This window comes from Alligator mississippiensis, chromosome 4, assembly GCF_030867095.1.
Source record: "Alligator mississippiensis isolate rAllMis1 chromosome 4, rAllMis1, whole genome shotgun sequence".
Classification (NCBI taxonomy): domain Eukaryota; kingdom Metazoa; phylum Chordata; order Crocodylia; family Alligatoridae; genus Alligator; species Alligator mississippiensis.
Window position 1 is genome coordinate 59,905,681 of NC_081827.1, and position 14,790 is coordinate 59,920,470.

The 14,790-nt window shown below is 44.8% G+C and overlaps 1 protein-coding gene across 3 annotated transcripts in view; it reads right to left on the minus strand.

Annotated features, from left to right (window-relative positions):
* The window catches only part of NELL2 (neural EGFL like 2), a 284,768-nt gene extending 282,442 nt beyond the window's left edge, over nucleotides 1–2,326 (minus strand). The window contains exons 1-2 of one of the 3 annotated variants that reach the window (XM_014601082.3): nucleotides 2,133–2,326; nucleotides 1,923–2,042 (exon numbers count right to left, since the gene is read on the minus strand). In XM_014601082.3, coding sequence (XP_014456568.1) covers nucleotides 1,923–2,042; nucleotides 2,133–2,187 — 175 coding nt within the window. In that variant the 5' untranslated portion in view covers nucleotides 2,188–2,326. Of the gene's footprint in view, nucleotides 1–1,922; nucleotides 2,049–2,132 lie in introns of all 3 variants that reach the window. The other 2 variants (XM_014601081.3, XM_059726036.1) reach the window with 2 other exon arrangements.
* Nucleotides 2,327–14,790: the final 12,464 nt, after the last annotated feature.

Consider the following 14,790-nt stretch of genomic DNA (forward strand, 5'->3'; position numbering starts at 1 on the left):
AAATTGTTCTCCCTCTAGGTGCTGTATTCTATAAGACGAGAACAAAAATGAGTAAATGGACCAAGGGGGATTCTACACAGCAATTTCTATATTCTTAAATGCAAGTCCAAAAATCTAAGTTTGTCAATTCAGTGAAGACTCGGTTCTTACTGTATGAAAATTCAGCCAGTGACACAAAAAGAGGATCAATGTACCTAGTTCTGCATGGTACTGAAGGCTTCCTGAGAGATGCTGAATACCCTCCACTGCCATCTTAGACAAAAAGGTGTTTATTCAAGTAGATCAGGAAGAAAATGAACAAAAGAAAAGGTGTCTTGAAGAGAAATGTCTTATCGTCCCCCCACCACCTTTTTGAGGGTTTTTAGCTTTTAAAAAAACCCTGACACCTGACGAGAATGGGGAATGACAGAGTCCATTCTTACATTCCCTGCTACAATGAGAGGCAACTATTTTTTAATAATCTAGAGTTTTCATCAGCTACTAATCTTTTGTTCTACATGCTAAAAAGCTATATAATCAAGTGATTTCATAGAATCCGAGAGAAGTAGGGCTGGAAGGGACTGCCAGAGGTCATCCAATCCAACCCCCTGCCCGAGGCAGGATAACTATTGCAAAAAACTATTCTAATTATTGTTTGAGGTCAATGGAAGTTTTGACTTTTATTCCCGTGAAAACAAAAGGCAGGGCCTCAAACAGGAACAACAAATCCATGTAATTTCCACTTTTTTAGGCCACAGTAGGAACAGCTATACAAATGCATCGCCGCTCTCAACCATCTAGAGTCTGCCTTCTGAATCTGCGAAGCCATTTCTGTTTAAATACAGCATGTATCAAGTTCCTCCGTTTGAAAGCCAGCATCTCAGTGTTAATGTCCACAGTGACACATGCTGGCTGTACCAGGCAAGAACACCACCATGGAGAGATCCTGTTATAGAAGCCCTCTGGTGACTGAATAGGTGTTTGATATATGATCTCATTAAAAGCAAGTGAGGGGAAAAAATCTGGAAAGAGAATTTCTACCTCTCTCTCAGATAAGGATGGTGCTGTAGAGGCAGCACAGCCTCTTCTTGCCTGTTGCACCAGCAAACATTTCAGACCCGGATTAAAAAAAAAGACTCCTAACACAATCATTGACACCAGCAAGCAATGCTCTTTTAAAACTGCAGAATGATGCACGGCGTTCTGCTCACTTCTCCACAGGTTGAACCATCTTTCCTGCTCTGCCTTAGCCACCATGAAAAAAGCCCACCCTAGCATCTTCCATGAAGGGGGGGGGGAAGAGAACTGCTTTCAATCACCCACCCCTCAGCCTCAAAGCATCTTTTAAAGGACGATGGAGATTTCTTTCCACCAAATTTATCCTCCTCTGCTGCATGATTTAAAAAATCCGGTCGCCTTTCAAAACTCCAGCTCAGGGACAGTTTAAAAGGTGGGTCAGTCAAAAGACCTGATTTCTAGAGAAGACTTCGGGAGGAAGCTCCACAAAGGCAGTGGTGCCAGGAGCGACGAGGCTAAGGCTTGCGATGCGGGGCTGGCACGGGGAGCAGTAACACGGATCGCCCCGCAGCCCTGCTCTGCCTCTTGCGAGGGGCGGGACTGCAGGGGTCCGGGCTTGCGTCTCCGCCCGCTCCAGCCCCGCCCGGGCCGGGCACGGAGCGAAACTTTGCGGGAGCCGCGGCTCAGCTGGGGCCGGGGCCGCACTGCCGCTCCCCGCCACTCGCCAAGCGGCCAAGCCATCTGCTCCCGGCCTTCCCACCGGACGCTCATTAAGTGTCTGGCAATCAACAACAACAACAACAAAAAGGGGGGGGGGGGGAGTGATGCAAGGCAGGCGGCGGGGATGGGGGGGCGCGGGGAGCGCGCTTTGTGGCCGCACGTGTGCACAGGGGGGAGCTGTCAAAGTTGAGCCCGAGCGTCTGTACCTTGGAAGAGGAAGGCTTTGCTCCCGTTGTGCAGCCCCGGGACCTGCCGCACCCCCGCCGCCTCTCCCGGCCGGAGCTCGGCCAGCACGTCGATCTGCAGCGCCGGGTCCACGCCGAAGCCTGCAACTGCCCCACACAGCGCCCGTCAGCACACGCGGCCCCGGCCCCGCACCCGGCCCCCGCCCCGGCCCCGGCCCAGCCGCCGCGTACCTGCCGGCAGGCACAGCAGGAAGCAGAGGGCGCCGAGGCAGCGCACGGGCTCCATGGCAGCGGGCGGCTCAGTCCATCGCACCCGGGCCGCGGCCGCCGAGAGGGAAAGCTCCGCGCCGCTCCGCGCTGTCCCGCTCCGCGCCTGCTGCTCGGCTCGGCTCAGCACCGCGGCTGCGCCCGCCCGACCGCCCCCGGCCCCGCCAGCGCCAGCGCTCGCCGCATCGCCCGGCCGCCGCCCCCGCGCCCGCGCCCGCGCCCGCACCCGCACCCGCACCGCCCCGGGCAGCGAGACAATGGCGGGAGGCAGCGGGCGCGTCCCCCGCTGCCGCGGGCGCAGTCTCCAAGCCTCGCCTCGCGACTGTTACCAAGCGCAGCCGCTTGGCTCGGGAGCAGCTGCGGTGGCGGCAGCGCAGCCTGCCCCTTTCGGGCTCCCGCGGGAGCTCAGTCTCCTCCCCGCGGCCGGCTGGGCTGGGCTGGGCGGCGGAGCCCTCTCCCCTGTCTCCCCCCTCCTCACCCGCAGCCCCGCGGGGCGACCGCGCCACTGCCCTGCCCTGCCCGGCGCGGGGGTGCCCGGGGTGCTGGGTGGGGGCCCCTCCCGGCGCCGGCTTTGAAGTTTCAAGGAGGCGCCCGAGGAAACTTGTTGTCGGGGCCGCCCCGGCCCGGGGCAGACGCGCCTCGTGAGGCGACGCCTCGCAGCGGGAAAGGCCCGAGCCGGCGCCTAGCCCGGGAGCCCTCGCGCGGGACGGTTTCGCGAGCGGAGCCGCTTTGTTTCCCTGGCAAAACACGGAGGAAACAAACAGCTCCTGCCGCTCCCCCGGGGCTGTCTCGCATTGATCTGTGAGCACAAAGGAGCAGGGAGAAATACATTAAAAGCATAAAAATCAGCACGTGTCCAGCCCCAGCCACACTGCGGTGGGAGAGCCTCACCTTAACCCCGGGGAGCTTCAGCTCCTGGCTGGGAAACAAACCTCCCTTCTCGCAAGTCGCTTCCACTTGTGCCACTCGATGGAAAGGGGTTCGCACACCCGTTTCCCCTTTGGAAAGCCCCCCTGGGCAAGGCAGGAGTGCCGAGAGCTCATTCAGTTTCTCGGCAGACAAGGTAGGTCCTTTAGTCAACTCTGCATAAATGTGGTATGTTTTATCAGACCAAACTGTTCTTTGCAAGCTTTGGGGCACAAACAGCCAGGTTTTTTTTCCCTTGGTGTTTGTGCCCGAAAGCTTGCAAAGAACAGTTTTCCAACTGTTTAGTTGGTCTAATAAAAGATATCACATTTACCCCAAGAACCTTGCCTGCCTACCTCCTCAGACCAACAGGCTACAACCAACACCCCCCAAACATTCAGTTTATCAGCTCTTACAAACCCAACAAGTTTGGCGGGGGTGTTGCCAATGTCCATGTTCACCTCTGTGATAGCTTACAGCCAGCTAGTGATTCTTTTCATGTTTATTAGCAAACAATATGTTTTAAAAAAATCAAATGGCAGCTCATCCTGCAAGGTTTCCCCCTCTTTGCTCATTGGATTGCATGGAAGCCAAAGGTGAAACTCCCTCAAGTTCAGATCAACAGCAGGAGATCCAAAGCTGCCATAAAGTAGGGCTGCCCAGTGGGAAAATCCTTGTGTCTTCAATAAAGCCTAAGTGATAACATTCCCACCCGCCATGCATGCAGATCGAAGATATGGGTCTGTAGCACAGCCCTACCAATTTCTACAACAGCCGCTGGCCCTCTGCTTCTGGGGCTGCTGCCTGAATGAGTGTTACCAGACTGTCATCCAGTCTACAAATCATGGACATCCAATGTGAGAATCCTGCTGAGTTTTAGTCCATTCAATGACACTGACTCCAACAGAGCTAATAAAACAGCTGCCCAACCTAGAAGCCTGTTTTGCTCATGGTCATATGGAGACTTTCAAATCCACATACAAAATGTCTCTCACATCCATATACAAGGCTGTAACTCTCAGACTGAACACCCATTTTATCTACTACTGGATTCTCACAGGTAGTCTCTGGAACCATTTACGTAGCAGGTCACACAAGGACTATACAGAAGTGGTACTCACTAGGCACCATATCAAAGCTCTGCTTTTAGCCCATTAAGAAAGGGGAAATGCTCTTGTCACTGGAGTCCTGAAGTTCACAGATTTCCAGAATAACCTACAAATTTTGTTTAGATGTAGGATCTAGGAATTGTTGGGTTCCTAAGACATACAACCACAAGGCTTTGGCCTCTTTCCTATTTATTGTAATCACCGTGGTTAGTGGATAAACAGAAGCAGAAGCAGGACACAGGAAGGGCATATAGAGCAATAATGGTGGTAAAAGAAAATCAGTCCCAAAATGGAATTAGGGTGCAGGTGAACAATCCCCTTTAATAGTGGAAAACTGGTAAACATCTGTATTTAATCATATGAATCTGCCAGAAGGGTTTCATCTTGTGCTGCTGACTCAGCTGAGTTGGAGGTGGCTGGAGTCCAGTTTTATTCATTTCTCCTGGACAGACCTCAGGGGGTGCTGATGGGTGACTACTCCTTTGCATGTGTGTGGAATCATACAAAATTTATCTGTTCAAATCTTCCTTGCCAATGTGTATGTTAAACCCATAAAAGAAATTGTGTAGAATATGGAGTCCCGTACAATCATTACACAAATTGCACCTAACTGAATTCCTCTCATAAAATGTACACAGGGCTTAACTCAGATATCACCATGATAAACTGAAAAACAAGAGTGCAGTCTAAAACCAAATCTAGGCAAGACAGGGAATCTTGATGGATAGAAGTAGTTGGAAGAGTTGGCTGGTGCCAGAACACACTTCTGCCAAGGGCTGTTGTCTTTTGAAGATATTACAAGAGCACAACCCCAAACTGTCCAGGATATGCCACTATCTAAACATCCAAAAATAAAGAAAATACTGAAAATATCTGCTTATATCTTCTGTTGAACAAGAGGCTGTTCCCCTTGGAAGGAGATCTGGCCACATAAACTACTGAAATGCACTCTAACCGGGTAGGAGAGAGGCAGCTATTAGAAAGCAGTCTCAAGATGCAGACTAGAAAAAGTGCTACAGGTTGATGCACACAAACCACCTGAGTGCTTTACATGCTACACAATACAGTGTAGCTCCATGTCTGACATCATTCCCCTGGAAAAAGCAATCTGATACCATGATGTAGGACAAACCTTAAGTACCCTCAATGCTCTCCATGCAGGTTATTTTTTTGCCATTCTGTTTGAAGGACAGGAAAAACATATGTTGATCCATTGCATAAACAGCAGAGGAGTTCAAGCCTCAGAATCTGTTGTTCAAGCAGGATTTGTACATAACTCAGGGATTTATGTGAGGTAAGGAGCACAAGGGACAGGGGCAGTGCACTTTCACGGTGGAAACAGACGTCACCTTTGTGTAAACACAAAGGCATGCATTCCTGGCAACAGCAACAAACTCAGAGAAGGGTACCACCCTATGGGAGCTCCCCCTCCATGCCTGTAAATACAGAGGAAAGATCCCTGTGTGAGTCCTCCTTCCATGCTTGCACGGGGGAAGATATATGGGGAAATCCCTTGCAGAGGGAGTTGGAGTTCTCCCCTCCATGATTGTAGGTGCACACAAAATTCCCTGTGCACATCTCAAAGCAAAAAGGAGGGAGTGGGAGTCCTCGCTCCATGCTTGCAAATATGTGCAGCGAAATTCCTGCAACAACATCTGTTTCCAGCCTCATCCTTGTAGATGGATCTCCTAACTTCAGTTCTCAGGGAGAAAGGATTCACAGAGGACAAGAGAAGCCATTCAAGGCAATGTCAGTTCTCTCAATACTATCCTGAATCATTTGGTATGGGTAGAGATTGTGTGCTGAGGTCTTCTCTCATATTGAAAGGTGGACTTTTACCTTAGAGGACCAGAGAAAAAGTCTTCGGTCCACAGATTCTGGTTACTGTGTTCTACAATATTTAAATTAACACAATTGATTTGTTAAACACAGGAGGATAAATCCTTAGTTGGTGTTGCTGTCAGTGCAGTGCAGTCACCAATTTGTTGAGCACTCTATCAGCATATAGAGGCTTAGATGTTACTGAGCACATCAGGCACCTTTAGTTTGGGTGGCCTGTGCATGTTGTCAGAATGAGTCTGTCAGGCTGCTGCCACAGTTGCATGCAGTGTGCGCCCCAATGACCTTGCTATTCCTAAACCACAGGCCCAGTTTGGGTGATAAAAGCTCAGCCATGTTTATGGTCCACAAAAAATGCCTAGTCAGTAATATCCAGGACCAGCGGTACGTGGTGCTAGCCAAGTTATTTGCAGACATGGCATGGACATAAAATGCAGTTGTGCCCCCAGGTTCAATACAAAGCATATATACCAATCAAAACAACATTCATATACTGATCAAAACAACTTCATATGTACATAGGGTAACCATATGTCCTGGTTTGGCCAGGACACTCCAGGATTCTGTAGCCCCAGGCAGTTGGTCAAAAGTCCTGGGCCAGAGCCCACTGCGGACGCAGGGCAGCATGGTACACCAGGCAGGCGGCCCAGCAGGCATCTCTGCTCCTGTGCAGGAGCAAGGATGAGCCACGGGTGGATGGGGTGGCACCTGATCCAGTCCATCCCACCTTCTTCCTGCACAGGAGCAGCGTTGTCTGCCCAGCCACCTGCCTGGTGCACCATGACACTCTACTTTCCCTGCCTGGGACCAGGCTATGGAATCCAGGAGTGTCACGACTAAGGGACCACATATGGTCGCCCTGTTTACAGCACATACATTCTAGTTCTCACCAAATACTAAAACCTTTTTAGGTAGAGTGACCATACGTCTTGGTTTGGATGGGACAGTCCTAGATTTTGGAGGCCAATTCTGGCCAGGCAGTGTCCTGGGCAAGTAGTGAGAAGGAGGAGCAGTACAATTTGTGAAATAGGAAGTCCTAGCAGATAGCAAAATTGCCCTAAAATAGGTTAGCTTGGTTAATGGAATGACCAGTAAGAAGGGGAGATGATTGTTAACACCCGCAAAGTAAAAAACAGTGGGCCATTGACTCCCTTAGCTGCCTGAATAGTAATACCAGAGCTGCGCCCCACTGTCCCACCCCTGCCATACCACTCCCCTCCTCTGCCTGCAACAGCACTGCTGACTTGAGAGCTGGAGGGAGGGAGCATCCCGGATTTCACATTGTCCTGTATGGTCACCCTATCTTTAAGTGACATCATCTCCATCTCAGTTCTAACCAGATACTTCAACCTTCCCACCAAACAGGGAGACCTGTTTATCAGGTTGTCCTGATCTTGGTATATTCCAACCTTATTTCCATATCCTGTATTGATTTTATTAATCACTTTTTTCTCCACTGACCTTGCCTATGAGGCCTAATAATCTAATTTTCCCAGCACTTCCAACATAAGTCATACATGGTATCCCTATTCCCATTCTCAGTGATGTCTATTTTGGTCAATGCTGTTAACAGAGCGTCTGTATGTTTTGTATATGCATTGATTAATGGTTGTATTAATCTAGACTCCACTGATGCGTAGGGGTATAGATTATGAGCTTTGATGATTGACAGTAGCTGATGATGTAACTCATGCTCCCTGTACCGTATTGAAACCAATAGCAGAGAAGGGCTGAAGTCAGCAAGAACACATTACCATATTGTGCCCTTTCCTACCCCATGGACATTTAAACCTGCAGATCTCCTGTGATGGCACTTCCGCAGAGCAGAATAGTGGAAACATGACATAGAGTCAGCTATTCTGTTTCTTCCCCTGGAATTGACAAAAATAGATGGGAGCTATTTGGCCTATATTGAACTGAAATAGGTGTTGAACAATATGATTGACCTGAGGACAGACTGGCACATAAATGTGTCAAAGTCAATGCGGCCTTCTGGATAAAAAATGTCAAGAAATATATTGACAAGACTTTCTAGATTCTAAACATTGTGGAGCTATAGCATAAAAAAAATATTTATTAATCATTGATCTTTTTCATTTTAAGTTTGCTTAATGTTCATGAAAAATAAAAGTTACAGATACTTTACAAGTATCAGACTCATAAACAACTTTACTACAAGGAGACACTCCTATTAATGTTGATATGTTAATAAGCTGAACTGAAAAAACTTCTTAAAATATGCAAATGACAATCCTGCATTAGGTAAGCACTACACCTCTTACTGCAGCTTAACTGAGTTTATTTATTTTTAAAGAAAAACATTAATATTTTATTCACTGTAGTTTTAGCCATGAATTCCTATCCCTGAACCTGGAACATCCAAGTGAGTTTGAGAAATACATAAAGAACTATCACTGACCTACTTATAAGACACTGATGTGACTTTTTTTAGAATATAAAAAAAATGGTGCATCTCATATTGCTAAGCATACGTAGTTGTTTTCCATTGCTATTATGTTTAATGCAGCATTTTTATAGAAAATCATTTGCAAAACATGGTGCTCCACAATTAATACTTTTTGAAATGGAAAACAGAATCAAGCCTGTTGTCAAAGGCAAGCGGTTTTTAATTTTGTGTGAATTTGATACTGTTGAGGGTGAGGACTTTAAGTGGCTAGTTAGAGAAAAGGCAGGCAGATTGAGCCATGAGAGCTTCTGTAAATACACCTCAGTTTGGACCTTTACCCCCTCTGCTATTTTAGCCTTGCCTTTCTCTACACAGAAATTGCTACATGTGCAAATTGTGTGGTTGTATTGCAATGTGGAAAAAATATCATATGGGACTAAGGTGAGACCACCAAATACATTTTCACTTGTTTTCCAAATGAGGGTTGCAGCTAGAGGGGCAAATCACTAGTGCTCTTCTGCCCTTTCTGGGTTAGCCTCAACTTTTCAGACACTAATTACAAGGCCCACTCCACTTTTTCTCTCCACAGCTCTCTAATTTGATCTGTGAACCTTTAGCATTCTCTTTCCCCCATATCAGTTAGTTGGTTTCCTTTTGTCTCCTCAGTAATAACCCCCTCCTACAGTTGCTTGCATTTTCGTATATCACTTAGTTTCAGCCATCCTTTTTCCCTTGATTCCCTAACTGCTTCCTGACCTTTAGCAGCCTCTCTCTCTCTCTCTCTCTCTCTCTCTCTCTCTCTCTCTCTCTCTCTCTCTCTCTCTCACACACACACACACACACACCGCCCTTTGCTGATTCTCCCTTTGCAGGTGCCAGTCTTTCAGTCTCTGTTGGGTCAGGGCTGGTAGCTGTATTTAAATCTTGCATGCTGCAAGCTTTCTTGCTCAGGAATGATGTGATTCTGCTCAGGAAAGCCCTCGAGAACTTAAGATTTAAATATAGTACTTGGCCTTGGCCCAGCAGAGACTGTCAGACTGGCTAAGATTTAAGAGCTACACGCCCCATCATGACAATAGCAGCAGAATTAAAGGGCATTGGCATCACAGGCATCTCTCAAATGTACATCAGTTTGAGGGGTATCACTAATTTTAGATGCAAAGCTGCCCATGGTCCACACAACCTTACTCTCCCCTCACTTTTAATTAGAAATTCCATGCGAAACAGAAATCCAGAAAATGTGGTTATAGATGTTTACAGCAAAGGAATACAACTCAGATGTCTCAAAGTTGTCTTAATTAGTTTGAGGCTTTTCTTATCTTCAGAAAGATTGCATGTCACACCCTATACTTAGGACTTGGCACCTTGAGTAGTATGGGCAGAGTTGGAGAAAGCAGCATACTGCAATAATGATAGATAGGAGTTATGAGGGTAGCACAGTTGGGTATATCAGAGTATATAAAGAGGACCTAGGATAATTTAAAAATAAAAGGTGAAGATGAAATTATTTTTCAAACAGTATGTTCAGAGGATCTTGTTGGGGAAGAATGGGGACCAGTGGGGAAAGGCTGCAGGCTCAAAATGTGTTTTATTTTATTCCAGATTTGAATCCTGATTTCCAGAGAGAAGAAGGGGCCACAACCACATATCTTGCAATATTTCAGTTTTTATTCCTACTTTATTTTCTGAACACTACAATGTGCACTTCTCTTTGCAAATATACAGTAGAAGTCCTACTGGCAACCTTTATAAAGTATGCTACCTTAAAATTTCTGTTCTTAGAAAATGTCAGCTACTGTACTGATTAAGATGTTTGACATTATTCTCAATTTGTAAAATTGTAACAAGGAATAAACAAGGATGGTATATGATAGGGTTAAATAATTTCAGTTTGTTGACATTTTGTCAATCCAGGCCTAGTCACAAAATAACATTTATCGAAGGATTATTGTTAAATTAACTTGATCAGAAAATATGAATATTCTGTACTTTTATCATTCTTTTCTCTTACATTATAGCTAGAGGGGTCAATTTTCCATCCCAATTATTTCCTCAGGATATTATAATAAACTTGACATCAAAAGTCTCTAATTTGGTAGAATGCATTTCAGATTCTGTAATTAAGTATGATCTATATGGTCATACTTGCAGACCAGCACTGGTTCATGGCTGAGTTGATAAAAGAGGGCAGTTGGCAGTTTTTTGCTTCAGCAGCCTGATGCAGTGAAATAACTATCATAATCTATGAGTACCTACATGGGGAGAAAATATCATAACAGGATCCAATGGCTAGAAGCTGAATCAAAATAAATTCAGAAATAAGGCCCAATTAGTTAATAACAAGAGCAAGCTAGCAATGGAATAATGTATCCAAAGACATGGTGGTTTCTCCATCATATGTGGTATTTACATGACAACTTCTAAAGGACAAGCAATATCTCAGTCAGAAGTTATGGGTTGGATGCAGAAATTATTGAGTTAAATTTATAGCCTGTTTTGGACAGGTCATGACTACATGATCATGCTTCCTTCTGGCCTTTAAAATTTATGAATCTATGAATTTTGAAGCCTGCTGAAGTCAGCCACCTTGGAGCAGGCCCTGATTCTGGATCCCATCTAAACCCTGGGAGAGATCATTCTTTAGGTTTTCCTTATTATAGATCAAAAGAAGCAGGGACCTGTAATTAGAGGATCTATTTTTCCTCAAGATATACACCAAGCCTGGCATAATAATGAGCCCCAAGTTCTAATGCAGATTATTAATAACAGCATTTATGAAGGAGACCAGGGCTGAGACTGTGGCTGATCAAAATATAAGCATACATCAATATGCTCCAATTTGGGCAGCAATCAAAAATGGTTTCAAATGTACTGTGGATTTTATATAACTGAAAGGCAGAAATTTAAGAATATCTAATTATTTCTGTGATCTTTGAAAAGAAAATATCACTGGATTTGTTATGCTTTCACTAACGAATAAGAGGCTTTTCAAACTTGATGTGAAGGGTTTGTAGACCCAAACGTATTTATTTGGTGGACTAGCAAAGAATCAATGAATAATGCCTGTTCTGGTAGTAGTCTTTCAAATAATTAATAAGGCCTTTATGAAAATTGAAGCCAGCACTAGCATGGTGACATCATCCAACCTGGATCCTAGAATGACCTTGGGTTGCTGCTGTCTCTGGAGTTAAATTTTAAACACACTGCAAAAATGAGAAAGGAAAAAGGAAGATGTCTGACACACAAATACTTCCTCTAGCTCAAGCAAGAATGCCAAACTGGTCATCACAAGAGCAGGTAAAATAGGCATGGAATCACCAGTCTGGTGAACCACTTATCATTAGCTGAGTTGTTCCAGAAATGTAATAAAAATATATTTTTCAAATCAGCCAGCTATCTAACAATCAGTAATCTTTTTATTATACACATTCCACACTATAAAGCTACATCATGTATTTTTAAATTATTATTTGGGCAATGTTTTCAAAGTCACAAAACTAAAAATGTCCATAATCAATAATAGTTATCCTACAAGTAGGTATGACTAAAAACCAAATGCCATTATTCTCTTTTCTGAGGCAGACAAAAAGAGAGAGGAAGCTTATGGTTTATATCTCAAAAATGTGTGTCAATACATAGGTTCTAATGCATATTTAGACATCTATATTAGGCTGGAGTAGAGAATTAAAATTCCATCCTGTGAAATAATTGAGTGCTCCAAAATTGGTTTCAGTTCTGCACTGAAGTAAAATCAGGACCCCTAAAAATGAATTGACAAAGAACACTATCCCACATTGGCCAGTAGGCCAGTGGTCATGGTGCTTTTGTAGGGTGGCCAAGGTCAGATCCCTATTCCACCTGATTTGGAGTAGGAACTTGACCCCAGACTGTCTGCATGCTGGATGAGTGCAGTAAATGTTTTGGTTTTGATGTACTGGCATTTTCTAATGGAAAGTTATTTCACTGATTTTTTATTAGTTTTAGTCTGAATAACAGGTCTAATCTTCAAAAGCCTGGGCAGGTGGCATCTTTCACAAATTTCAGTTGTAACTTCACTCAGTGTAACCAAACCAGTGTAAAAATGGAAGTCCTCATATTTAACCTAATAGACAGGCTTGAGGGCCATGTGTCTGTTCATGGGACTTAGAATCATAACAGCATAGATGACTATTGAGTATCAATATTATTTACCAAATCTTCAGTATCATCTTATTAATAAAAACAACAAAAAGAAGTTCCTCACATCTCTAACTTAAATTACTATAAAATATAACTTTAAAAATAAATTAGATGGATGAAATAATATCAGCAGCAACTTCCTGAATGTAGGAAGGGGATTCAAGAGGGGTGCCACCAACTTTAATTCATTGTTGGTGCAGAATGTATTGTTAACCACCAACCTCCTCAGCAGTATTTGAAGACAAAGCTTTGCCTAGGATAATCTAGTTGGGGATGGTCCTACTTGGAGCAGGGGGTTGGACTAGATGACCTCCTGAGGTCCAATCCAATTCTAATTTTCTATGATTCTATGAAAATGAAAGATGTTTGATAAGTAGGTATATTCAAGGTTGCTGAAGCACAGATGGAAAAGAAGCAGAAATATGTATAGACAGAGTACAGCTTGCTTACTCAGAGGGAGAAAGCCATCATTGTACTGGAGCCAAGAGAAAAGACACCCTCGGATCTTCTAGGATAGGGGTGCTCAACCTTTTTGCCCAGCAAAATGGGCAGTGCCCAGTCCATCTATGAGCCAAATCCTGTTCCATTTTCCAGGAGGGTATGGCAGGGCCTCATCTTGGCCACATGGAGGGGAGCAGACAGGCAGCCCAGCCCTGATCCAGCTATGCAGGGGAAGAGGGCTTTTCCTGGCCACAACCCAACTCTGCAGTGGGGAAGGGGAGGAAAGGGGCATGACTTGGCCTCACAGGGGGAAGAGGATGTGGCTCAGCCCTCACCCAGCCGTGTAGGGGAAGGGAGCATGGTCTGGCCCAGATCTGGCCGTGCAGGGGCCAGGGGGCATGGACCAGTCCCAATCTGGCCATACAGCGGGGAAAAGGGCATGAACTGGCCCTGATCCAGCCATGCAGGGGGAGAAGGAGTGGTCCGGCCCTCTGAGGAGAAGGGAGCAAGGGCCAGGCCCAACTCTGGCCTGGGTCTGGTCATGGGGGGAAAGGGAGCATGACCCAACTCCAACCCACCTTGCAGGGCTTGGGAATTTGGCACTGGAGGGGAGGTGCTCCCTCTCTGCCAAATCTCCCAACCAGTGGAGCCCCACAGGTCAGGTACCATGGCTCCATGGGCTGGATTTGGTCCATGGGCTGGAGTTTGAGCACTCTTACTACACAAAGAAAACCTTTCTTGGTAAAGATAGGACTGAACTGTGCTAAGAAACCCTTTCATAATAGATAGGGACTATGTCATGATTAATGGAGATAATTCTTCAGAGACAAATTGTGAAAAGTCTGTATCAGACAAATGCTGGATCCTAAAAGCACATGCGCAAAAAAGCATTCTATGGACCTTAGATTTCAAACCATGACAAAATGATGACAGTGGTTATATGGGACAAAGTTTATTAATACAGGCTTGGAAGGAATTGTTTTTCGAGTATGGTTACAACACAATACCAATGATTAGAATGGAACAGATTACTATCTTCTTACACATTCGAGTACTCTCACTGAAGTCTGTCGGATAATCACTACGAGTAAAAGAATCACAATCTGGCCCTGTATATTTCATGTGTATATGAAAAGGCAATGTTTTCTCACTAGGTTTAGAAGAGCAATTTTTCTTTAACTAAAGTAATATATTTAGAATAAAGAGAAAGTTAGGAATTAATCTGTAATTTCAGCATGGAAGCTATTTATATATTTTGTTACAAGAGGTTTGCATGCTTTAGAACAAACAAAAGAAGGGAAAAAAACAGATGATTAAATAGCAAGGTACAAGAATTAATTTGGGTCCCAAAAGTATCCTTCAGAAATGGAAAGCAAGCTACAGCAATGCTAATAGCATGGAACATTTGGCAGACAGGATATAATTCAGAGATTAAAAGGAAGCTAAGAGGATATATAAAGAATAAATAGTAAAAGATATTAAGATAAATAATAGGACATTATTTAAGTAAATCATATGTAGAAAGCTGGCTAGAATAAGCAGGCCTACTAGACTATTAAGTATAAAAGAGGAAAGCATACAATACAGTGATTGCAGCAAAGCCAGATGATTTATATGGATATCTTCATCACATAAGGAAATGGCTGGAATCTTTACTCTGGAGCAACTGTGAAGTTACAGACAGTGGTTGTCAAAACCCTATTGGATAAAGAGGTATTAAAAATATTGGTGGTGGAACAGC